Consider the following 26,100-nt stretch of genomic DNA (forward strand, 5'->3'; position numbering starts at 1 on the left):
GTGGGGCTTCCTTTGAGAACTGAAACTAGAGCGACAATATGCCCCAGAGCAAACACTCAGAGACTAGGACATCAGTGTTCCCTGAGCACCTTCACAATAGTTAAATGGTGCCGCCATGCCCAGTAATGTGTGAATGCAAGGAGAAAACACGGTTCATGTGATGGACTACTATTCCGCCAATGGAGAAGGAAGGCTTGATGTGGGCGGCACTTGAAGTCAAGCTAAATGAAATGTCAGTCACCAAAGGACAAATGACCTCACTCCTGTCAAAATACAAGACTCACCAACACAACAAAATTTCAAAGCAAAAGAAAACCCTATGGAGTACAGGTCTGTGCTGGCAAACATGGCATTGCCATGAATCAGAATTTATTAGATAGCGACTTTTTAAAAGCATTCAGGATGGGTGGTAATCTCCCTTGTGGGGCCCCAATTTAATCCACAAATCTGATCCCTCCAAAAAGCAGCTAGTCGCTCCTAGGTAACAGTGGACCTCCCATAAACTCAAGCCAACTGGAGTCGAGTGGCAGCTTCAGTTGATAACCGGCCAGCCCCTGCCATCAGCCACCCTAGGGCTGGCACGGTGGGATTGTGTACGGGGCTGTGATGTCAGGGATGGCATGCCACAGGATCCCTGTAGAATGGACTACCACTCACCAAGTGTGTTCTGGTTCTGTCACTGCCCAAGGTCGAGCAACTCAGGACAGAGGCCAGTGCTCAGCCACCTGGTAGTTGTCTTCATTTCCTAAGCTACCGTAACAAAGCACCAAAAGTGGTGGCTTTCAAGGATAGGAGTTTATTTTCTCAGTTTCGGAAACTAGAAAGCCAAACCAGAGGGGCTCGGTCCTTGTTGGTTACCTTGGGTTCCTTGGCTTATAGATGAATCCTCACCGGCTATCTTCCTCCCAGTGTGTCTCTCACCACGTCCTTTTCCCCTTTGTAGAAGACACTGCTCAGCATACTCTGTATGATGACAGGTCTTGTTGGCAGGAACAAGATTAGAGCTTCACTGTATCTGTTTGAAAGGCACGATGCAGGAGAGGTCTGGGAGGCTGGCCCCAGCACCAAATATTAAGTGGATGCCTGCCCCTGCCCCCAGAAGAATTTGTTTCAAAGGATGACATTGACTCTGCAGCTCCGGGAGAGGGACATGTTTGATCGGAGGACACGGGAGCAAATTAAGGGGGAGGAGGAGAGAGTGGAGCACATCCTGGCCCACCAGGCCGTGAGGATGATATTCCTGATTAGAGCAGCCAGTCCACAGAGAGGACCACATGGCTGACCCCCACTATGAGACATGACGCCCCTCACTGACCCATGGCCCTGGGGGGGACAGCACTGGAGACACAGTGTGGGAATTGCACCTGACCTGATCCCACCACACCAAGGCAAAGCACTGGAGGAGTGCAGCGGAACAGCAAGGGAATGGAGCGGCAAGGTCCCCAGGGAATGCTGAAAGTGGTCTTTGGGGCCAGGACGTGGTGCCCCAACAGACTGGACTGAAAAACACTCCCAAAGGCCAACAAATGATCCTTGAACTAACTACAAGCTTTTCTTTCTTGATGTGTTTTGTTTTGCTCTTTGTCAGTGGTTTGTTGTTGTTTTGTTATATACTGTTGCTTTGTTTTCCTCTGTCTGTTTGTGTGCATGTTATTATCTCCACAGGTCTGTCTGAATAGGACAGGCTGGATGAACTATCTGGAGGAAAAACAACAGTACCGACAGTTCCGAGGGGACATGGGATAGGGGGAGGTGGGGGTTAAGGATGTGGTGTTAACAAACCCAGGGACAAGGGAACAACAAGGGATCCAAATTGGTGGTGAGGTGGGTGTGGCAGGCCTGGTAGGGAATGATCAAGGGTAAGGTAACGAAGAGGTATAGCTGTAACCAGGTGGGGACAGAGCATGATAATGGGACAGGAGGATAGTCAAAGGAAATAGAGGAAAGAGCTAGGAGGCAAAGGGCATTTATAGAGGTCTAGACAAATCATGTACATATGCAAATATATATGAGGATGGGGAAATAGATCTATGTGCTTGTATTTATAGGTTTAGTATTAAGGTGGTGGAAGGATCTTGGGCCTCTACTCAAGCACTCCCTCAATGCATGAATACTTTCTTCTATTAAATTGGCATTCTATGATGCTCACCCTCCCAATACAACCGCTGAAGCCAAAGCGGGTGAACAAACAAATGTGAAAAAAGCTGATGGTGCCCAGCTATAAAAAGAGATAGTGTCTGGGGTCTTAAAGGCTTGAAGATAAACAAGCGGCCATCTAGCTCAGAAGCAACAAAACCCACATGGATGAACACACGAGTCTGTGTGATCACGTGGTTCTGAAGGGATCAGTTATCAGGCATCAAAGAACAAAAAAATCTTATCATTGGGTGCACATCTCCATGATATGATCGCCGAGGACAAACAGGTGCATAAGCAAATGTGGCGAAGAAAGCTGATGGTGCCCAACTATCAAAAGAGATAATGTCTGGGGTCTTAAAGGCTTGAAGGTAAACAAGCGGCCATCTAGCTCAGAAGCAACAAAGCCCACATGGAAGTAACACACCAGCCTGTGCGATTATGAGGTGTTGAAGGGATCAGGTACAGGCATCGGGAAAAAAAAAAAATCTTACCATAGTGAATGAAGGGGGAAGTGTAGAGTGGAGACCCAAAGCCCATTTGTCGGCCGGTGGGGATCCCCTCGCTGAGGGGTCTAGGGGAGGAGATGAGTCAGTCAGGGTGCGATGTAGCACTGTTGAAGAATACAGCTTTCCTCCAGTTCCTAAATGCTTCCTCCACCCTCCAGCTACCACGATCCGAATTCTACCTTGCAAGTCTGGATAGAGCAGAGGATGTACACTGGTGCAGATAGGAGCTGAAGGCACAGGGAATCCAGGATGGATGATACCTTCAGGACCAGGGGTGTGAGGGGGCGATACTGGGAGGGTAGAGGGTAAGTGGGTTGGAAAGAGGGAACAGATTCCAAGGATCTACATGTGACTTCCTCCCTGGGGGACAAACAACAGAAAAGGGGGTAAAGGGAGACGCCGGACAGAGCAAGATAGGACAAAATAATAATTTATAAATTATCAAGGGCTCGTGAGGGAGGGGGGAGCAGGGAGGGAGGGGAAAAAAGAGGACCTGATGCAAAGGGCTTAAGTGTAGAACAAAGACTTTGAAAATGATGAAGGCAAAGAATGTACAGATGTGCTTTATACAATTGATGTTTGTATGGATTGTGATAAGAGTTGTATGAGTCCCTAATAAAATGTTTTTTTAATCTTTTTATTGGGGCTCATAAGGCTCTTATCACAATCTGTGCATACATCAAATGAGCAAAGCACCCTTATATATTCGTTGCACTCGTCACTCTCATAATTCACCTTCCACTTGGGTTCCTGGAATCAGCTCAGTTTCCCTTTTTTTCCCCCCATCCCCCTCCCTCCCCGATCCCACCCCTGGTCCCTTGATAGTTTATAAATAATTATATTTTATCTTACACTCCCCGGCGTCTCCCCTCACCCGCCTCCCCCTTGACAATCTCCCAGAGAGGAGGTTACACATAGATCTCCGAGATCGGTTCTCCCTTTCTACACCCCCTTCCCTCCTGGTGTCGCCTCTCCCACCGCTGGTGTTGAAGGGTTCATCTGTCCTACATTCCCTGTGCCTCCAGATCCCCACTGCACCGCTGTACATCCTCTGGTACAACCAGGTCCGCAAGGCAAGGTAGGATTGGGGTCATGATGATTGGGAGGGGAGGAAGCGTTCAGGAACTAGAGGAAGGTTTTGAGTTTCATTGTTGTTACACTGAACCCTGTGTGGCCCATCTCCTCCTCACTACCCATCTGGAAGGGGTGTTCAGCTCTACAGGTGGGCATTGGGTCCCCATCACGCACTCCCCATCTTTCACGGTGATGTGATTCTCACCACCACCCCACCTTTGATGTTGGAGACCTGGTCTCCTCTGTCCTTCATGGTCACCTATGTTGGTGTGCTGCTTCCGTGTGGGCTCGGTTGCTTCTGGGCTAGATGGCTGCTTGTTTGCTTTCAAGCCTTTAAGTCCCCAGACGCTATATCTCTCAGTAGCCGGGCACCATCCGCCTTCTTCACCACACTAATAATAAAATGTTTTAAAAGAAAGAAAGGCACGATGCAGTTTACAGCAATAACAATTATACTTCACCTCCTTCACCCATCTTTCCATTTTGAAATTTTAGAATTGTGTAAATAGTACGAAGAACTAAAATACATTATGCCAAGCCATACCTGACATGAGAGACCACATATTATGTTTTAATTTGTATGAAATGTCCACAAAAGGCTAATTGTATTGACTTTAGATACTAGTGGTTGCCAATTGCTAGGGGTAGGAATGGGAATTAGTTGTAAATGAGCATGAAGGATCTTAACCGGGGTGATGGAAATGTTTTTAAACTGACTTATTGTGATTTTCATCGTAGTGAATTTCCTAAAAATCGAATTGTAAAAAAATGTTAAATTTTAATTAAAATGGGTGAATTTTATAGTATTCAATTATATTACTATTTTTTAATACGAGAAGAACTAGATGATGTCCTACTATTGTTATTGAACATATGTTCAAAGACTCTACAGAAGCATCCTGATGAAAAGGGAGAGAAAGCAGAATAGAATTTCACATTTGTATGGACTCCAGAGTCTCTAGAATCATGGAGGCTGGATAAACCCCTGAAACTATCACTCTGAGATGACCTTTCAACTGTGAACCAAAACTATCCGCTCACATCTTTAAACCAAGCAGGGGTTTAGCTCAACTAGTTAAACCATGCTAAGACCTGTCTGCGTTGAGATCATAGTGGCAACAGCCACCTGAAAGATCAGACAGGAAAGTCAGGGGCAGTGAGTTTATGTCAACGAGGAAGGAACAATTCAGAATGCACAATGCCATCTGTGTCGCTGAATTGTCCATCTAGAATCAGAAACAGTCGTACCTGTGTGTGTGCTGCTGTATGCAAGTGTCTCTAAGGCAAAGGAGTCCGCCCTGCAGGAAGTTATGGCAGACAAATAAAGCTTTGATGGAAGGCCTTAACTCTATGCTCAGGCAGTTTAATTTCACCTGAAGGTGGTCTTTGGAAGTCTCCCGTGATTAGCATCAGAAAGCCTGGTTCACATGGAGCCCTCCCTGTTCTGGGACCAGAAGTGGGGAGGGTCACTTTTCCTGTTTTTTGTTCCCAGGCGACTGCACAGATGGAAGAGCGGCTGGCAGAATTTATTTCCTCCAACACGCCAGACAGTGTATTGCCCTTGGCAGATGGAGCCCTGAGCTTCATTCATCATCAGGTGATCGAGATGGCTCGAGACTGCCTGAATAAATCTCGGAGTGGCCTCATTACGTCACACTACTTCTACGAACTTCAAGAGAATCTGGAGAAACTCTTGCAAGATGTGAGTGTCCTGCACCTGGTTCTGATGGATTGAGCCTCGGTCCAAGTGAAGATCCAGGTCTTCCCAGCTGGCTGGCTATCGCAGGGGTGCCTCCCATCAGGCCCTAACCCCTGCATATTTCCTTACTGGGGTGGTACACAGGGTTCGCCCTCCACGGTGGTGGTGATGGGCGTGGATTCCTCCTCGGTCCCCTATATTTCTGAGAAAAGCCTGTTTCCCACCTTGCTTGGTGTCAAAGGACCTCAAATCTTTGGGTATTTAATTTTCTAAGTTCAGTTCTAACATTGTTAGTGTCTGTAAGTATTTAACCAGGAGATTTGTAACTTAGAGCCCCCAAATGACCACAGAAGCTGTTGTGGGCTCTCTTCTTGTAGAGATGGGTTTAAGTTAGACTTCAGACCATTTATCTTCAGGCAAGGAAAAGAGACCTGAGGCTTTTTCATTTGCTGACATTCTGTTTGCCTGGTGATAATTTCTCTAGTGGGGATGGTAGGTATTTAAAGGTCTGGTAAAAAGACTCTGGGAGGACCCAGGTAATCCCGAGACGGCTAAGATCAAAGCATCATTGAGTTGTCCACACACACCCCTAGTGGTCTGCCTCCTTAGTTCCTCCTTGAGATGTTCCCTGGTCCAGAAGCCTTCAGTATCTCCAGACCCATGCATGAACACTGAGCTGAGAATCCAGGGTAGTGATCAAATAAGACTCCAATGTTTGCGTCTAGGAATTAGGAGGATCAAAGAAAATGTGTGTAGGAAAAAGTTGAACCTAGAGAAGAATGATTAAAGATAGTCCCAATTATTGCTATCAAATATTAGAAACTCTCAAGTGTCAGATTGTTCTTTGTAGCCTTAGAAGACATAACTACACAATGGGTAAAAGTTACAGTGAGAAAACTTTTGCTTTAATAGATGGGGGGGTGGAGTGGAGTAATAGAAATTCCTTTTATAAATTTCCCCCCTTCTGATTTCAAAAATAATATTTAGATTCAGACATTCTATGGAGAATGTAGCCCTGAGAATGCAGGAAGAAGTACATTGCCGATCTTGCTACAGAATGCTGTGTTACTGTTTATTGCAGTGCAGTGTACCTGATCACTAAACACGCAGGTCCTCAGCCCAGAGGAGGACGTGTGGACGTTGCCTAGCAAGGTCAGGAAAGGCGGAGTCTGGAGGAGGGAGGATTTGGTAGGCGCCTCCTAAAGCCAGGGGACGTATGAACCACCTCTCAGAGGGTAAAAGAACTGAACACTTCCCAGGAATGGCAGCTGTAGTAGGTCGGCATGACTGGAGGGAAGGATACCTGCAGGGGAAGTTGGTAGAGACATTTGAAAGGTTAGGCCAGGAGCCGAGTGGTCCAGGGCCTTAGGAAGAACTTAGATTTTATCATGAAGGTAGTGGTTTTAAGTTAGAAAAAGGTTCTATCCATTTTGCATTTAAAATAGCAAAAATCACTGATATGTAATGAACACGTAATACATGCCAGGCACTCTTCATTATCTCATTTGATTGGTCCAACCTTCACAAAAATCCTGTAAGGGAGGTTTTGTGATTCTCTAAACATAAAACTTAAAGACGTGGAAACCGAAGCGTAAAGAGGTGAAGAAGCAGAGCCAGAAACCCAACCCAGCTTTCTTTTCAGCCAGAGCCTAGAATCCTGTCTTTCCAAATAGAGCAACTGAGCTACTTCTGTGTTAGGCTTAGCTTGTGAAGGAAGAAAACAATGGGAAAGCTACTGCCTCTCTCCTCACCAGGCCCTCCGATGGCTGTGGAGACAGGTGGTCCATCATAAAACAACAGGATTGTTGGTGCCTGTGATGGAAGGAAGCAGCTGGAAAAGCAGAAACTTGCCGGAATTGCGTGGTGTGCTTGTGCACGCACATGAGTGTATTAGGGCAGTACCTGGTCAGGGACTTGGGTGAAGCTTTAGAGGGTGCATGGCAGTCTTACAGAAGAAGCAGAATTTCACCACCTGTGCAGCCTTTCTCTGCATGTCATAACCAATTTTTTAAAGAGTGCTCATTTGCTCTCGCCCCACCAACTTATTCATGACTCCCATCTTCTGCCTTGTAGCTTTCCTGCTCGTCCTCTCACGAGGACTGTTCAAGCAAGTCACCAAGAGCACAAGGGTCCCGTCACCAGATCCCTTGACCTCTTTCCGTCCACAGAACGCTCCAGATTTTACATCTCTTGAACCTTTTCCTTAGGTTGTTTCCTCCTGTCTTACATGCTGGGTGCCACCCTGCGTGGCTGGCCTCCTTTCTCCCCACTCTCCTTGGCAGCCTTGACTGCTGCTTCCCCCCCAACCTCACCCCCATCCCCATTGGTTAAGATTCTTGACTTGCAAAAACAGTAGAACAGTACCTCGGAGCAGGTACGCAGTCAGAGGAACTAATTGTGAGTATTGGAGAATTGAGTGTAACCAGGCTTTCAGGAGGGTCCTGACCTAAACGCCAAATGTGGGAGAAGCACAGGAAACGTTCCTTCTCTCCGGGCTTTGTGGTGACACGCACAGCCATCTCATCTCACCCCAGAGCATTCTAGCCCCTTTGCTATTAGCAGTTCTTTTCATCCATTCGTAACTTCCCCGGGAGGAGAGTCTGATAAACCCTCGCCCGTCAGCTGTGGGGATGAGCGTAAGGGTTCAGGCATGTCATAAAAACATGACTCCTGGGCTGAGCAGATCCTCAAAAGTGCCCACTGTAGATACCTCACCCTGTACCAATCCAAGATGAAACCTATCTTTTCCCTAAATCTGCCCTTTCTCTCGTACGAGATGGAATGTGTTTGTGCATTCCCTCACATAAACTGCCTAGCGTTCGTTTCTATTTTATTGAATGGTGTCACCGTTTCTTTAAAGCTGATGTTATCTCCCAGTCCTCTTCTTTTCTAATCAACAGCGTCCCATGTGGCCCTGTCTGGCCACTTCTCTCTTGGCTTAGACCTTTTTCCATCTGATTCATGACAGTGGCCTGTTAGTGGGCTTTCCTCTCTTCAGTGCATCTTCCACACGGCAGCTCAAGTGACTGTTCTCAAATCCCCACCTGGTCATACCAGTCCCCTGCTTTGAGGTCTTTCTGTTCCTTGCGGTCAGTCAGGGGTGTAAGGTGGACATAGCATCAATGAAGATTCCTTGAAAGTTGCCCTTGAGCTGGGGTCTGGAGGCTAAGTAAGCTTGCTCGAGGGAGGAGCAGGTAAAGCTGGTGTCTTTGCGCTGGTCCTTGATGTCATGTCATGTTCTAAAGCTCACACGGCTCCGGATGAACAGTGTGCTCCCTTCCTCACAGCGCATGTGGCCTTCTCTGAGCTCCTTGCTTTGCAGAGCTCTCTGTACCATCAAATCGCGTCCCTCGTAGTCAGCCCAGCCAGTGGGTGACCTAAGTGACCTTTCACTTTGCAGGCCCACGAACGCTCGGAGAGCCCGGAGGTGGCCTTTGTGATACTGCTCGTGAAAAAGCTGATGATGGTTGTTGCCCGCCCAGCTCGTCTCCTGGAATGCCTGGTGAGTGGGCCCTGGGCAGGTCAGTGCAGCTGGGGTAGGAACAGGAAGCAGTCAGAAGGATCCTGCTCACAGCAAGGTGGTGTGGCACCTTCTGTCATTTCTGTTGCTGAAGCCTGTTTTAAATGTGGTACGCACACATGGGGGACCAATGGGGCACTCATGAGGAGAAGTGGATGGTTCTGGGGGTGTGGCAGGTACTAGTCTGGCCCATCCACACTGATCAGGCCCTAGGCCACTGTTCCAGCCAGATCAGGGACAGAACAAGTTGAATCATTCAGGCCATCATTTGGCAACATTTTTCTTCAGTCCCTCCTTCATGCTAGACCCTGGGGAGAGAGACCCGAGCAAAGCCACTCATCTCCAGGGTAGATTCTACAGTGATTTCCCTAGAGCTGGGCATGCGGGAAAAGCTTGCTCTGTAGTAGAGCGAGGGTATATGGTGTGTGGGCATGCAAGCAGAAGACACAAGACATACTGACACCAGAAGCATCACAGCAGAGAAGCAAGGAGAACATAGTGAAAGAAGTGCTTGAAGCCCCCTCGCACTCACTGAGAGCTAATTGGGGAACTCGAAGGATAAGGTGTGGGTTTGTGTTGGAAAAGCCTCTTAGCTGCTTGGAGGAATTGGCCAGGGAGACAAGCCTGGTGCGTTTGTGGAACTGAATATGTAGACAAGCGCTCACAAGACGCTGTTGGAGGAGTGGGGGACGTGGAAGACAGGCCACGAGAAGTCCTGGGAGGCACCGTGTCTCCACTCAAGAGTTTGCATTCGATCTGATGTGGCCACTAGAAATTTAGGCCAGAGTGTGACATGGTTGAACTTTATTTTCTTTTTAACCAACTTTATTGAGGTATAATTTATGTCTAACTGACTATTTCTCCTTGGGGTGTACAAGTTAGCGAGGCTCAACAAATTGAGATATATCACTGCCTTAGAGAGCATTTCTGCCACCTCATCGTGTCTCTTGTCTATTCACTCCTCCCTACAGCCTTTCTCTACAGAGCACCGCCGTGCAGCAGGCACAGCCTGCTTTCCTCCTTTTTGAGATTCTCATCCATGTTGATACATATATCAGGAATCTATTCATAATTCATTTCTGAATAATATTTAATCAGATTTACTCCTTACAACAATTGCTCTGACTGCAACTTGGAGAGTGAAGGACAGGTTGGCCCTGGTGGTCAGCCCACAGAAAGCCATTCCTGCAGACAGTGGGGGGCCTGGGCTCGGGCAATGGAAGGAGAACAGGGAGAAAGGAGTGAACCTGAGTGGGAACATTGCTGAGCAGGTGGGAGTAAGTAAGCAAAGGGACTTAATAGACTTCCAGGTGTACCTAACCTTCTGTCCAGCTAGGCAGCCATCTAGCTGGTGAGAACAGAGGGGAAGAAAGGTTGAAAGGGGAGCTGGACCTGGTGGCCTCCCTCCAAGAACATGTCTGGATTTGAATGCCGGGAGTTTTTCTTCCTTTCTCCCTCTGGGATCATAGAAAAACAGTGCATCGTAGTGTGCCATGATTTCCTCCACAGGCTTCTTCTGAGGGCTTCGCCCAGAGTGTGGCACTTCAGGGGCACTCAGTAGGGGCCCTTGCTACTCTGTGCTCTCGCCCTCAGCGCCCGGGAGACACGCAGGAGCTATGTGAGTGCGTGCACACGGCCTAGGGCTGAGAGGCTGCGCTCTGGACAGCGGGGCACATGGCAGGGCCGTCTGGCTGGGTGAATAGACTGTGGGTGAAGCGCTCATCTTTGTTGCAGCTTATACTTAGATGTCCAGTCTGGAAGTGCCCTACAAGATAACTTTGTCCCACTCGGGTGCTCACGATGTTTCTGGGCACTCAGGAGTAGGCATAACCCATCATCAAGAGAAAGTCGTGCTCCTCCCCTTCAGGTGTGTGCTGCAAAACCAAAGGGGCCAGGGCCCTTCGTGTGCATCCTCGGCACTGACTCCCTTTCTCCCCTTCCCGGTGCAGGAGTTTGACCCTGAAGAGTTCTACCACCTGTTAGAAGCAGCTGAAGGCCAAGCCAAAGAGGGACAGGGGATTAAATGTGACATCCCCCGCTACATCGTTAGCCAGCTGGGCCTCACACGGGGTCCTCTGGAGGGTGAGTATGCTGCCTGGTGGCCAGACCCAGAGCCATGAATAGGAGACAAACTGCTTGTAGAAGTGCTAGCTTGCACCTGAACATGGCACAACACTTAGGAGCCTCAGGACTGCAGGGGGCCACTCTGCATTCTCTGCTTTAATAGATATACCCCCATCGGGGCTGCCGTGGGTCCAGCTGAGTTGAAATTAGAGCAAATCATCTTGCGCATGATTTCACCTCTTCCTGGCCACGTTCCCAGCCCTCCTGTATTGTTGGGGGTGGTTTGGGAACACTCAGGGCATCAGATGGTATCTCCATTCTTCTGGGCATCAGACTGCTTCTGTGTACCAACCATGGGCTTCCACTTCCCTGGCATATAGTCCTTGCCCTCCTGCCCTCCCTACTTCACAGCAGAGCTTGGCCAGCAGGATGAGGTCTGGTAGCTCAGCGTTGGACCCTGCTTGCCAGGAAGCCTCCCAAGCCTCCAGTTCTACCAGAGAAGCTTTGTCGAATGTGCCTGGCACTGGGCTCCCAGCAGTAGAGATAGAAATATTACTTATTTCCTGGTCCCAAAGCATTACCTGCTACCCTGCATGGACTTAAGGAAATGCCTGGCATCGCCACGTACTTTGCTGTGGTGTCCTTGTTTTGTCTCTAGATATGGTCCAGTTGAGCAGCTACGATAGTCCTGATACTCCGGAAACAGATGATTCAGTTGAGGTAAAGCCCAGGCCTAAGGAAGCAAGCCTGTGAGTTCTCCTTATAAGGTCCAGAGGACACAACTCAGCTCCTCCGCAGAGCTTTGAATTGAGGGTGGGGGTGGGTCCATGGGTGCAAACGCTGACTGGGAAATCATTCGTCTGCTGAGCCAGATTAGACAGGAGACTGCAGCAGATGCTCTGCTGAGGGCACCCCCAAGTCTTTTTCCCGGTCTTCCTTCCAGGGCCGGGGGGCACCTGTGCTATCCAAAAAGACCCCATCTGAAGAGGACTTTGAAACCATCAAGCTCATCAGCAATGGTGCCTACGGGTAAGGCTGGGGGTAAGGTGTGCAGCGCTCCTGCCCTGGGCTCTTCTTTCTAGACGTGCGTGACTCCCAGGCTTCTGGGCAGCAGATGCGCGCTCTCCCTCCCTGTGGCTCCTGGAGAAGCCAGGGCTCAGCTGCTTCTGATAGCTGAGCATTGGTTCTTTCCCAGGCAAGGCCTCCGCCCCTGTTGGTAGCACTCCTCCCACCCCCAAGCTCTGGGGAGAATGGAGCCACGTCCTCAGGACTTGCTATATCAGGTCTCTCTGGAGCATTCATGAACCTCTCGCTGATAAGCAGCCCCCACCCCCTTGTGTGCATTGTGTAGTGTGAGAGCAGGTGGTTCACACAGCTCAGGTGCAGAGGGCCCCGGGCTGGGCTGGGGTGTGTTCCCAGGGCCGTGTTTCTGGTGCGCCACAAGTCGACCCGGCAGCGCTTCGCCATGAAGAAGATCAACAAGCAGAACCTGATCCTGCGGAACCAGATCCAGCAGGCCTTCGTGGAGCGGGACATCCTGACTTTCGCTGAGAACCCTTTTGTGGTCAGCATGTTCTGCTCCTTTGAGACCAAGCGCCACCTGTGCATGGTGATGGAGTATGTTGAAGGTACTGAGGTACCGGGCAAGGTGCTGGGGTAAAGCCAAGGCAGGCCCTCAGGTTTTGCTCTGAGCTGGGGCCAGCAGCTTTGTCTAGAGTGGGATTTCACCCAGCATGCCAAGCCCTCTTTGCCACGAGGTCTTAGAGACCACTTGGCCATGCTGGCCAAGGCTTCTTACCCTCTCCACAAGGGCTCAACACAAGGGCTGCCCCTGTCAAGTGCTCCCAAAGGCAGTGTGGACAGGAGGTAGCAGCCCAGTAACTATAGAGACCTATCCGCTGCATCCTACTGGGCCAAGCAGAGCCATTGAAGCCCAGGACTGAGTCCTGGTGGGAGGGCCACACCTGGGCCTTCAGAAGAAAGGAAGGTCATTGCAGGCCTGGCTGGTGACTATGAAGGGACACGCCTTGAAAGCATATGAAGTGCTCTAGGCATCCAGGCCCAGCTCTAGAGAGAGCAGACGCTCTGCCATGGCCCTCCCCACCGTTGTGTTGCATCACTCCCAAAGAGCGTTTTCCTTAAAGTTGAAGCTGAACACAGTGCTCTTTTAATTCAAGAAGTACATGCCAGGAATCTTCCATGCCCCCCACTCCACCACCACCACCACCACCAACGTGACTTAATCAGAACACAGAGTATCAGCATGAAGGGACACAGGAACACAGGCGACGATCTCAGTCAAATGTATTGTCAACATACAGGATTACCATCTTAAAGTAACTTATCCTGTGCTTACAAGTCAACCCACTGGCAGAGGTTTGCCTCTCAGGCCAGCGATATCCCCTGGACATTCATTGGCTAATTCACCTCACTTTTCCCCCTCCCCCCACCAGCCCTTGACCCCGTCTCTGGTAGCAGGTTATTGACTCGTGCAGCTCCGCCCTCTCTGTGCACAAGTCTTCCTCATGGTGGCCTGGCCTTGTTGCAGGGGGAGACTGTGCCACTCTGCTGAAGAACATCGGCGCCCTGCCCGTGGACATGGTGCGTCTGTACTTTGCGGAAACGGTGCTGGCCCTAGAGTACTTGCACAACTACGGCATCGTGCACCGGGACCTCAAGCCTGACAAGTACGCCCACTCTGCGAACCCCCTCTGTGGGTGTAAATAATTGAAAAGAGGGCTCAAGAGGGGCTGCTAGGAAACTGTCGGTGTGTCTGTCTGTCTAGGTGTATTTTCCAGCTCCCCAGCCACCCAAGGTACAAAAGCCAAGGTCTGGCAGGGACCTTGGAGAGTGTCAAAGGCATGAAAGAGTCACTAAGGAGGCCCGCTCAAGAGACCAGGCAGGGACAACTTGTAGATGTCTGATCAAGTATCGCAGCATTGACTAACAAGCACTGAGCTGTGGCCTGGGGGAGCTTCCTCTCGATCAGCTACCGGCCGGCCTGTAGAACTCACCTGGTATGGGGAACAGACACCCAGGAAACGCTGCTTGGAGAACAAGAGTCAGATGGGGAGTGGGAGTGGGTGGGAGGCAGAGCTGGGGAGAAGCTGTCGAGCCTCACTGGTGACAGAAGGTGATCCTGTCAGAAACTACAAATGAGGTCCTACAACTGCAGCTGAGAAGGTTAGAGAGCTGGGAAGGGGCTAGGTTTGGATTTTATTTTGACGGGCCCTCGAAGGACCTCTTGCCTGAGTGCATGCTAGGTTGGTGTGCTCAGATTCAGGAGACTTACTACACCGTAGGACAGAAATGACCACTGCAGAAGACCAGGGGCCTGCCAGCCCCTCCCTCTGTTGTGCCAGAATGTAGCTAAAGCACCTTGCACAGAGCTCAGGAGCGGACATGATGGGTGTTCGTGAGAGGAGGTGAGGGTACAGGTCGGGAGGCAGGACTTGTTTGGCATAGGTTGAGTTTCACGTGCCTGAGCGGCATGGATAGGTGAGCCAGAGCCAGGGTGCTAAGTCAGGCGTGAGTGGAGTAAAAGGGTGGTTGGGTGAGGTCTGGCAGATACTGGAACAGCTCTGGCAGTGTCAGTGCCGAGGAGTGACTTTCTCCACCCAGTCCTCCAAAGACGTGTACCCTTCCCCTTCTCCCTGGAAAAGGCGTTCGTGGGCCACCCAGATTAGATGAGGCCAGGAGCAGGTAGAGTAACCACCTCGGGATGAGGCTGGTGGTTTTGAGTGAGAAAATTCGGTTGCTCTGGCTGGCACCCAGGCCGGTGTGGAAGAGAGATGAAGATGGGGTGATGGGTAAAAGGTAGACCCATTGCTTGTGCAGAATGCTGAACACACAAAGCCAAAGCTATTGCTCTTCCCCTACTGGTGTCTCCCTGCTGATGCCCCCACTTTCCCTTAGAGCAGGTGAGGGAGCCTGGGCCCTCCTGGAAGATCAGAACATCACACCCTCATTTGGTCCTCCCTTTCCCAGCCTCCTGATTACATCCCTGGGGCACATCAAGCTCACTGACTTTGGACTCTCTAAAATTGGCCTCATGAGTCTGACGACCAATCTGTATGAAGGTCACATTGAAAAGGATGCCCGGGAGTTCTTGGACAAGCAGGTGAGGGAGATGAGTTTCCGGTCTCGGCATGAGTGCGGCACCCTATGCTCACCCTGTGTTGGATGTTAACAGCCTGGTGACTTCCCCCTTTTTAGTCTAGGCAGGCATTGAGATAGGGGTCACCTCTGATGAACAGGGTGGGCCATGAGAATCTGTGGATCTAAAATTCAAAGCCAACTTTCTCCCCAAAGTTTAGAGAAAATAGGTAGCAGGACTCTTGACACTCCTGAATCTCCCACCCAAATACTGGTGCCCCTGTTCTGGAACACAGCCCCACATTTTCATGGGCTCTGGCTTGGCTTCCTGCAAGTTGCCTCTGCGTGGCCTGGATTTGACATCCTAGCTTCCGACTGTAGTCCTGTCACTGGCAGAGGCCATTCCTGGGAGACTGGAGGCCACTTGAGATTTGGCTGTCAGGAGAAGACGTTGAGAGCTCAGGGAGTCCTGGTTCCTGGCCAGATGTTTGAGCTCTGGTTCCTTGAGGCGCTTACTGCTCTTGTTCATTGACTAAGGTCACTCATAGACTTCTCTACCCCCGAGGTGGGCACACACACACCCTCCTTGGGAAAGCTGCCTCACTTGGGAAGCTGAGTCAACCTGGTTTCTTTGTGGCCAGGTATGCGGGACCCCGGAATACATTGCGCCTGAGGTGATCCTGCGCCAGGGCTATGGGAAGCCAGTGGACTGGTGGGCCATGGGCATCATTCTGTATGAGTTCCTGGTGGGCTGCGTGCCTTTCTTTGGAGACACACCGGAGGAGCTCTTTGGGCAAGTGATCAGTGGTAAGTGCCCAGGGAAGCAGCAGAGTGTGGGCTAGAGATGACTCACGTCCACCCCAGGGAGGGGGAGGCTCATGAGACCTGTCACACTGTTTGTGTGTGTTTAGTATGCTTAGATGGGGGGGGGGGGGAAGCGGGCACGGTACACATACCTGTACCCCTCCTTTGACTATGCTGTGTGTATGTGAGTGAGAGAGTTCGGTGGGGGGGGGGGGGGCGGTGCAAAGGACAGGGTAAGCTAGAGCCTCAGGACAGTTACGAGGGAAGTTCAGTCTGGAAGAAGGAACAAGCTGGGATCCAAGGTCTGGGAGGCTCTCTGAGGAAGGGACCTGTGAAACTCGGTCAACGGAGGCCCAAGCAAGGCTTCCAAGGCTCTGGGCCCCCTCCACTCAGACTCTCCTGGAACCCCCCCCCTTTTTCCTTCCCCACAATTTCTAAGACCCCCCTCTGCCCACTGCTTCCAACTCTTGTCTCTGACGACTCCCCAGATGAGATTGTGTGGCCTGAAGGGGATGATGCCCTGCCCACAGATGCCCAAGACCTCACCTCCAAACTCCTTCGCCAGAACCCTCTGGAGAGGCTGGGCACAGGTAGGACAGGCCCACTGTCACCAGTGCAGTGGTGGGGGGCTGGAGAGGCTGTGCAGTGGGAGGGGGCCTTCGGGTCGGGGACCTCTGCCCTGCTCCTTGTTGGAGGAGCGCGAGTGCCAGCCCCCTCCCCCCCACCATGCACACAGGCAGTGCCTATGAGGTGAAGCAACACCCCTTCTTCACGGGTCTGGATTGGACAGGACTCCTTCGCCAGAAAGCCGAATTTATTCCTCAGCTGGAATCCGAGGATGATACCAGCTACTTTGACAGTAAGTGCGGTGGGGTCAGTCTTGCCTGCCTGACCTTGGCACTGAGACCCTACTGAGATCTGATAGGGTCACCAGGGGCCTCTGAAGGAGACTGTTGTGTGTCTGGCTAGCGCGCTTGGAGCGGTACCAGCACGTGGATTCAGAGGATGAGGAGGATGTGAGTGAGGACGGCTGCCTGGAGATCCGCCAGTTCTCTTCCTGCTCGCCCAGGTTCAGCAAGGTGTGCACACGCGGGCGGGCTGGCAGGCTGCTGGGGGAGGGCTGGGCTGCAGGTGACAGGTGCTGCTGAGTCCACGACAGAGCCTGCCTGGCAGGAGACGCCAAGATGAGGCCCCATCAGGCTGGTGGAAAAGCTGCTTCCCCAAATGATCACCTGATGGGAAAAAGGCGGTGGGGTGCCCAGATACGTCATTGCTTCTTCGGTGGGGTGCTTGTTGCGCCCCTCCATGGCACCCCGCCCCCAGGTGTACAGCAGCATGGAGCGGCTCTCTCTGCTCGAGGGACGCCGGACGCCACCCCCGACCAAGCGCAGCCTGAGTGAGGAGAAGGAAGACCGCTCCGACGGCCTGGCGGGGCTGAAGGGTCGAGATCGGGGCTGGGTGATTGGCTCCCCTGAGATGTGAGTACCCTCAGGGCAGCACAGCCATCAGAAGGGCTACCTGGGGGTAGTTGGGGGGAAGGGGGTGACAGCCCTGGGGAAGAGCGCGATGAAGGGGCAGCTCCCAGTGGGTGTCGGGAGAAAGGTCCGTGACCCTCACCCAAGTGAAGGGATGGGCTGGGGTCTCGCACAGACTGCGCAAACGGCTGTCCATGTCTGAGTCTTCCCACACGGAGAGTGACTCGAGCCCCCCGCTGACGGTGCGGCGACGCTGCTCCGGCCTTCTGGATGTGCCCCGCTTCTCCGAGGGCCCCGAGGAGCCGAGCAGCACCCCAAGGAAGCCGCAGCAGGAGGGCACGTGGCTCATGACACCCCCATCTGGAGAGGGGTTAACTGGGCCTGCCCCTGAACAGCCAGTAGAGCAGCGGCTGGTGCTGGAGGAGGAGCATGTGCCCCCGAGCCAAGGGTGCAGTCCAGGTATGGCCCAGCAGGGGCCTGAGGGCCTGGGCTGCCTGCCAGGAGGGCGGCTCAGCAGCATGGGGTCTCACTGCTCACTTGGGTTCACAGCCATGGATGTCCGAGGAGGCCGAGGGACCCTGCAGCTGGCCGAGGGAGCACCAGCCAAAGCCATCAGCGACCTGGCTGTGCGCAGGGCCCGCCACCGGCTGCTCTCCGGGGACTCTATAGAGAAGCGCACTGCCCGCCCTGTCACCAAAGTGATCAAGTCAGCCTCAGCCACAGCCCTTTCCCTTCTCATTCCTGCAGGTGAGACCCCAGGGGGACAAGGGCAAAGGTCGACACTGGACTCTTGATAGACCTTGGGCAGGAATCCACATGTGACAGCGTGTGCATGTGTATGTCTGTCACTTGTCTGTGTGCATAAGACAGCTGGAGAGGATAGTGTGATAGGGCTCCTGGGCTTACATGGCTCTTGACCTTGAACAGGTTGCTTAACCTTCCAGATCTCAAGTGCCCCGTAGTAGTAGTAGTAGCAGCAGCAGCAGCAGCAGCAGCTACCACATAAGAATGTTGTGACCGTGAATATGTGTATGCAGAGCTTCCAATCCCTGGTACCTAGAGTCAGTGCTCAGTACAAACCAGCCCTCCTCTACCATCGCTGGGGTCTTGGGGCCTGGGTACAGTCAAGTGTTCTGGGAAGACAAGCCACACAGGGCAGGGTTGGGAGCCGGTGGGCTAGGCCACTCCGACTTACTAAGCCCCAGCTCCTCCCCCCAGACCATCACACCTGCTCTCCGCTGGCCAGTCCCATGTCCCCACATTCCCAGTCATCCAACCCGTCGTCCAGGGACTCTTCTCCAAGCAGGGACTTCCTGCCAGCCCTGGGCAGCATGAGGCCGCCCATCACCATCCACCGCGCTGGGAAGAAATACGGCTTCACCCTGCGGGCCATCCGTGTCTACATGGGTGACTCTGATGTCTACACTGTGCACCATATGGTGTGGGTATGTCTGGCTCCTACTGCACATGCTCCTTCGCAGGGCCTCTCTACACTGCCTCTGCCCCTGCCCACACTACTCTTAAAGCACCCAGGGGTCGGGCAAGGGAAGTCGCAGTTTGGTGAGCGGAACCAGACGCCAGGCTGAGGCCCCTTTTCTCCTGGGGCAGCATGTCGAAGACGGAGGGCCAGCCAGTGAAGTGGGGCTTCGTCAGGGTGACCTCATCACCCACGTCAATGGGGAGTCCGTGCAAGGGCTGGTGCACACGGAGGTGGTGGAGCTGATCCTGAAGGTTAGTGCTGGGCTGGCACGGGCACCAGGCACTGAGGTCAGGTGCTGAGGAGTTAGAGCTGAGGAATAGTCACAGCAAAGGGTACCCCCCCTGGCCAAGGCTCAGGGCCTCTCAAAACTGTGAGCAGGACTGGTGAGCAGGGCAGGTGAGTTGCTTTGCTTCTCTGCTTTCCTGAGCGGAGCCCTCTGGTGTCCAGAGCTGTTTTGTCATCTGTCGGGAAGGAAGCTAGGTGTGTGGTGCAGACAGGTGGGTGCAGGGTTATTGCTGCAGCCGCCCTGGGGTGGGAGCGAGGCAAGGATGGGGCCACAGCCTCAGTCTCGGCCTTACACTTTGCTTCTTAGAGTGGAAACAAAGTGTCTATTTCAACGACTCCTCTGGAGAACACGTCTATTAAGGTGGGACCAGCCCGGAAAGGCAGCTACAAGGCCAAGATGGCCCGCAGGAGCAAGCGGAGCCGGGGAAAGGATGGGCCAGAGAGGTGAGCCTGGTGTCTGCAGGGACCGTCTGGGAGCGGCTGGTGCGAGCGCCCTGGGCAGGGCCCGCGTGTGTGCCCTGTGCCCCAGCCCCGTCCCCCTGGCCCTTGTCTCTGCAGCAGGAAAAGGAGCTCCCTGTTTCGGAAGATCACCAAGCAAGCCTCCCTGCTCCACACCAGCCGCAGCCTGTCCTCCCTCAACCGCTCTCTGTCCTCAGGGGAGAGTGGGCCCGGCTCGCCCACGCACAGCCACAGCTTGTCCCCCCGCTCCCCCACGCAGGGCTACCGCGTGACCCCGGACGCTGTGCACTCAGGTATGAAGGGCTTCTGTCGTCTCAGAGGTGATCCCTGGGAGGTAGGAAAGGACCTGCCCCTCCCTCGGTGCTTCTCTGACTTCACCCTGGAAGACCCAGCCCGCCGGTGGGGGTGGGGGGTAGGGTGGGGGTGGAAAAACACCTCCGTAGAGCCGGTTGGCTTGTGGCTGTAGCCTGGGCATTCCCCTCTTAGCCCCTGTGTCACTTGTAATCGCTAATACTGCTCTGCCTTGTCTCTCTGTGCAAAGTGGGAGGAAATTCATCACAGAGCAGCTCCCCCAGCTCCAGTGTGCCCAGTTCCCCAGCTGGCTCAGGGCACACACGGCCCAGCTCCCTGCACGGTTTGGCACCCAAGCTCCAGCGCCAGTACCGGTCCCCAAGGCGCAAGTCGGCCGGCAGCATCCCGCTGTCCCCGCTGGCCCACACCCCGTCCCCTCCACCACCAGCAGCCTCACCTCAGCGCTCTCCATCGCCCTTGTCTGCCCATGGGGCCCAGGCCTTCCCCACCAAGCTGCACTCTTCGCCTCCCCTGGGCAGGCAGCTGTCTCGACCAAAGAGCGCGGAGCCACCCCGTTCACCGCTGCTTAAACGGGTCCAGTCTGCGGAGAAACTGGCGGCTGCCATTGCGGCCTCAGAGAAGAAGCTTGCCACCTCCCGCAAGCATAGCTTGGAGCTGCCCCACCCTGAGCTGAAGAAGGAGCTGGCACCCAGGGAAGGCAGCCCTCTCGAGGTGGTAGGGACCCGCAGTGTGCTGTCTGGGAAGGGGGTGCTGCAGCCTGCCCCCTCCTGGGCCCTGGGCACCCTCCGGCAGGATCGGGCTGAACGAAGAGAATCACTACAGAAGCAAGAGGCTATCCGGGAGGTGGACTCCTCGGAGGATGACACCGACGAAGGGCCTGGGAACAGCCAGGGGACTGAGGAACCCAACATGGCCACTCACCCGGAAGTGGGCCGCAACCCACTTCTCAGAGGAGTGGAACAGGGCAGAGGTGATGTCTTCCCGCCCAGTGACCCCAAGAGCCAGAGTTTGGTGGCTCCAGACTTACTGATGGGGGTCACACTGGGGGCTCTCAGAATAGAAGACCACAGGACCCCCGAGAGGCAACTTGGAAGCCTGAAAGCCTCGGAGATGGCTGCCAGCACCTCCTCGCCAGCCCCCAGCCTGACTAGGCCTGGCCTCCCCACCCTCACGGAGGGCTGCTGGAAGGCCCAGCAGCTCCAGCCCCAGGCACTTTGTCCCCGCTCTTCAGGACCTGCCCCGACCAGTCACTCTGACATTTCCTCCACCCCCAGGGAGCTAAGCCCATGGTCTTGGAGATCCCTTACTGAGGGCCCAGACAAGGCATCCCCAAGTAGAAGGGCAGCACTGGAAGTTAGGCTAGCCGGTCCACAGGATTTAGAAAGCACCGTGCCAGTCCCCCTGGACAACCTGTCACCCGGTCAGGAGGGTAAGGCACCTCAACCCAGTGCCCCTGGACTGGCCCATTCTCCTGGTAAGGTTCCCAGCCCTAGTTGGCTATGGGAGCCTGTACGTCCACCCCAAGTAGAGAAACACCTGGAGGAGGCAGCCCTTGGCATCACCAAAGTGCCTGATGCCTCAGGGGTCAGCAGGCAGGATGCTCCATGTGGAAGCTGCCCACACACCCAGGAGGCTGGGCCCATCCTCCTCCGAAGGGATCGAGAACCAGGGGGGCCTCGAAAGCAACAGGGGTTGGCACGGTCTCCTGATGAGACTTCAAAGCAAACGTAACAGTTGTCTGCCATTACTTGCACTGAGACCAGTTGTAATACAAGATCTTGGAAACTTCCTTGATGTCTTTTGCTTTCTTCCTTCGTTCATGTGTAGACTGGTTCTTTGGGTTGTTACTGAGAACGTAATGGTGATATGACAGCATGGATCCTCAGAAGGGCACTTAACCAAGTTTGCCTCTCCAGAGACACTGAAGTCTACACTCAAAACAGGGAGGCCAGGTGATAAGTAGGTAGGGAGAGAGGGAGTTGGCTGCTTTAAGGAAGTATGCTTGGGCAAAGACACTGAGTTGCTTCCCATCAGGGTGGAATGGAACTCCTTGGGAGTTCTCAGACTGAATCTTGCTGGGAGCAGTGTCATCTCCTGGAACTGCTGGTGGGTTTCCACTGCCAGCCTTGTGGTTTGATAGCCCAGGGCTGCTGTATTAAAGAAGTCAAAAATAACTCACAGTGGGAATGGGCCTTGCTTCTCTTAGAAAACAGGGGAATCAAAAAATCTGAACTTTAACCTTTTACTGTGAATTACGTGAAAGTGTACAGAGTGGCTCATTTTTTATTCAACAACTTATCAAATCTCCCGTGGCTTGCCCTGTTTGAACATTTTTAAATGGAGGGAAAATGAACTCATTTCAGTGCTGAGGCTGAGGCCCATGAAAGAATAAAAAGTGACATACTGAATTTCATCATCAATCCTTGTGCTTTTAGACTGCCGAGGTTGGCCCGGCCTGGCCCTGGAGATGGAGACTGCTAAGGTGTGTAAGCCCCCAGTGGTTTGAACCGCCCTTGTGGGTGGTAGAGGAGTGGGGCCAGCAGCACAGGGCCCTGCAGGGCGTGAGGAGAGGAATAGGGTTGTGTGAAGCAATCCCTCATCACAAGCTGGACTGTGGTCAGGTGCCAAGGCTAGCAGGCTGGTGACTCAGGCCCTATGGAGACTTGTCTTCTTGAATGGCTGTCCCGCAGACCAGTGCCTGGAGACAGGAAATGCCTCTCAGCATTTGTCGCTCTGCACCTGATGTCTGTGGCCACCAGAGGGCGATATTGCATCATTGTGTGAGCCCTTAGCCTCACCTCTTCAATTTCCTCCTTCCTCTTCCTCCTGGCCTGTGTTGGGAGCTCAACCTGATATACTAGACAGCAGGAATGTGGGTCACGGGTACACTCAGGAAAGGCAGAGGGAATGAAGTGCAACACCAAGGGGGTAGGGTAGGGGTGGGAACCAACCTTGCAGTCACTCAATTCATAGGAATATGGGACTTCTATTTGTCTGTCTTGGCCTAAGTATGTAACAACACTTTCCACACATTTTACCAATATAGTGACATCAGCCACGTTCAAGCCATGTGGCCTTCACCACGATCTGTTAGTGGGGGGTTGCTTTGCCTGGTGACACATTTGGGGAAGAGCAACACACAGACCTACTGCCCCAACTGCAGTGGCGCTCCTGTCCCACTCTGGGCCAGGGCTCCCTAAGGGGAGGGAAGTGGCTCTTCTGAAAGGGAGCTGCAGGGAAAGAAGGTGGTTTCATGATTTTTCCTTGGCTAGATGGAGCATGCTGACCAGAGAGGTACAGAAATCAATATGGTGGTCTAAACTAGGCCACCACCAGCGAGGAGCTGGACATCAAGATAGGGGCCAGTAGAATGGGGATTATGTAGGGACCTGGTAGTGTGCAAAGGGCAGAAGGCCAAAGACCCGTGGTTAAAATGTCAGATGTGACGTTAACTGTGCCAACCCCTGATCAAATGCTGTCTGCACCAGGGGTGGAACAGGGCTTGGGGATGAGAGGAGCCCGTATTCCCAGAGGGCAAAGGCTGAGGGGCTTGGCAGCAAGAAGTTGACTTCCATTTTGTATGAAAGAGGAGGCCTTTGAGAGAGGTTAACATAAGAAATGTGAAGGTGGACACTGCCAAATGGCAAGGATAACTTTTGGGTCTCCCCCTATTGAAGTGTTTATTCTATTCCCTTTTTCTCCTCCGCAACAGTTTTATCGGCATATAATTCACATAGTACAATTCAATAGTTAAGCCACATCAACAAAATTTGCACATCAAGAATAATTCAAGTCCTGTGTGGGGAGAGGTCAGACACTTGCAGGCATCTTCCCTGAGGGCCATCAGTCACCAGACTGCAGTGCCCCCCCCCCCTGCTGTTAAGGACAATGGACAGACCTGCAGTCATTGATTTGGTTCCTGCAGGTAGAGTTCACACCCTACTGATACTGGTTCCTGTGGAGATCCAGAGAACAGGTCAAACCTGCTCTGTGACATCCAGTTAGGCTGCCATCCTGAATCTAGGATCTGCCCATCTTGTCACGTGCTTACCCCAACAACCCCTCCTCTTCCTATTGCGTGTTTGCCCCTAGACCACCCCTGCCCATTACTGTATAGCCTATAGTGCAACCCTTTCCTGTCTTTACCTGAAATTAGTGGGCTTGGATGCCCCCCAAAAGGCATATAAGCCTGGGTTAGCAAATCTCGACTCCTCCCCTGACCTCTCGTCAGCTCCCCATCTCCTTTCCCATCCTCCTTCCCTTCCCTCTCTCCACGTGGAACACCAAGTGGGGCTGAGGTGAGCATGCTACTATGAAATGTGTCTGACTATATTATTTCAATCTCTCTTCTAGCTCTCATGCTCTCGATGACTTTAATATAATATTTATATGTCTCAACTGTACAATTGTGCTTACTGAACCCGTGATTGGTAGGGGGCTGGCGCTCCCAACTCATACCACATTTATGTACCCCAGTTTTAAACGCCTGACATTTGTTTAATCTTCACATCATTCAGGAAGCCATTAGGGCATAGAAACCACAAAGGTGAGAACATCGGTGGAGCCAAGCCCCCGCCAGGTGACCCAACCCCACCCCATACTCTGGCGGGGAGCTGAGGAGCTGCTTCCTATCGATGTGCAAGCAAGGGAGAAATTCCCCAGACTAGGTCAGGCTTTCAGATGTTGGGCTGCCTAGCTAACAAATATGTACTGCAGTGTCCCTGAGCCCCCAAGGCCCAGGCTGGACAGGGAAGAACATGAAGCCCTAAGTGGAGAGTAAAGGTCTATCTTGAGAAAGAGTGAGATAAAAGGATGATCTTAAATTTCATGCACAGTGCCTAGAATAAAAGGATGGGTGACGAAAGATGAACCGTCTGAAAGAGGAATGGGTTGAAAGGGGATGACAGGGAGAACATGGCCCTATGGAAAGGTACCAAAGCCACCTGACCTAGAATCGGGCGTCTAAGGAAAAGACTGGAAGTAAGATTGAGGGTGTAAGATGAAGTTTCAACTGGGAGGCACAGCAGATCATTTTTGAGAATGTGATTTATCCTAATGAAATTCCTTCACGGTTTTACACATGTTCAGATTTTTGTTTTGTAAAGGTGAGCCAGGTGCTATAATCAGAATGGGTTTGAGGAGACAAGAATAGAGAGAAGCCTTCCAGGAGTGTGGGAAGGGAAGAAGCCACAGATTGAGAGAGGGGAGGTGGGTGGTGTATTTGAATCCTATTTAGAAGGTATACGTGATAGGATTTCATGATAGGTTTTAATATAGACATGCAGCAGAGGAAGTTCGTGGGTGGGGACTACATTACTGACTTACTAGGTTGACTATACAAGAGGGTACCCCACCTCTCCCCCAAAAGTTTTTTTGATATGGGGGGGGGGTAATGCATTTGGTATTCATTCCACTAGGTCAGACTGTTAATCATGCTTTCTATTTAGAGCATTGGTTCTCAACCTTCCTCATGCCATAACCCTTTAATACAGTTCATGTTGTGGTGACCCTCAACCATAAAATTACTTTCGTTGCTATTCATAACTGTAATTTTGCTACTGTCATGAATTGGCGACCCCTGTGAAAGGGTCATTTGACCCACAAAGGGGTCACGGCCCACAGGTGGAAAGCCACTGATTTACAGGCTCTGGAAAGATTGCGTAACAGTGTGCAACAAAAAGGCCTTATTTGTGGCAGACAGAACTGGTTTTGCCACCACGACAATGCACCTGCTCATTCAGGTATCTGTGTGCCAGTATTTGCAAAACAAAACAACAACACAACCCAGCATGCCTCACGCACCTGATTCACCAACCTCACTCCCTGGGACTTTTTTGTTTCCGTGCTTCCTAGAATGAAGAGGCAAAACAAGGGAGGTGCTGTGCTGTCAGTCATTCAAACAGATGAGTTTGAAAAATGTTTCCAAGAATGAAATTGCAGATTTGACAAATGTAATCAGTGTAATGGAGAGCACTTTGAAGGTAATAAAGTTTTGTAAAAAAAAAAAAATTAAGTACATAGCCTTGGAGGGAAAAAAAAACTTGTTTCCTTGGGGGTGGAGTACCCCCTCAGATTTCCATTTGTATAAAATGAGAGGAAACCCGGGGGCTAAGTGAGGATCCTGCATTCAGTGAGGCACCTTCCAGTATGAGTCTGGGCAGAAGAGCGGAGTTGGGGTGACTGGCACT

The 26,100-nt window shown here is 52.2% G+C and overlaps 1 protein-coding gene across 8 annotated transcripts in view; it reads left to right on the top strand.

The window, feature by feature from the left end:
• MAST2 (microtubule associated serine/threonine kinase 2) overlaps positions 1-21,701 on the top strand; it is a 188,963-nt gene extending 167,262 nt beyond the window's left edge. For 6 of the 8 annotated variants that reach the window (XM_075555633.1, XM_075555639.1, XM_075555641.1 and 3 more), the window contains 20 exons: positions 5,212-5,421; positions 8,819-8,920; positions 10,888-11,020; positions 11,661-11,722; positions 11,946-12,031; positions 12,422-12,630; positions 13,551-13,689; positions 14,990-15,122; positions 15,739-15,904; positions 16,390-16,491; positions 16,638-16,760; positions 16,871-16,980; positions 17,225-17,379; positions 17,552-17,835; positions 17,926-18,123; positions 18,595-18,821; positions 18,985-19,107; positions 19,449-19,585; positions 19,700-19,893; positions 20,142-21,701. In XM_075555633.1, coding sequence (XP_075411748.1) covers positions 5,212-5,421; positions 8,819-8,920; positions 10,888-11,020; positions 11,661-11,722; positions 11,946-12,031; positions 12,422-12,630; positions 13,551-13,689; positions 14,990-15,122; positions 15,739-15,904; positions 16,390-16,491; positions 16,638-16,760; positions 16,871-16,980; positions 17,225-17,379; positions 17,552-17,835; positions 17,926-18,123; positions 18,595-18,821; positions 18,985-19,107; positions 19,449-19,585; positions 19,700-19,893; positions 20,142-21,643 — 4,395 coding nt within the window. In that variant the 3' untranslated portion in view covers positions 21,644-21,701. The remainder of the gene's footprint in view (positions 1-5,211; positions 5,422-8,818; positions 8,921-10,887; positions 11,021-11,660; positions 11,723-11,945; positions 12,032-12,421; positions 12,631-13,550; positions 13,690-14,989; positions 15,123-15,738; positions 15,905-16,389; positions 16,492-16,637; positions 16,761-16,870; positions 16,981-17,224; positions 17,380-17,551; positions 17,836-17,925; positions 18,124-18,594; positions 18,822-18,984; positions 19,108-19,448; positions 19,586-19,699; positions 19,894-20,141) is intronic. The other 2 variants (XM_075555636.1, XM_075555651.1) reach the window with 1 other exon arrangement.
• Positions 21,702-26,100: the final 4,399 nt, after the last annotated feature.

Source organism: Tenrec ecaudatus, chromosome 1 (genome assembly GCF_050624435.1).
Source record: "Tenrec ecaudatus isolate mTenEca1 chromosome 1, mTenEca1.hap1, whole genome shotgun sequence".
NCBI classification, from domain to species: domain Eukaryota; kingdom Metazoa; phylum Chordata; class Mammalia; order Afrosoricida; family Tenrecidae; genus Tenrec; species Tenrec ecaudatus.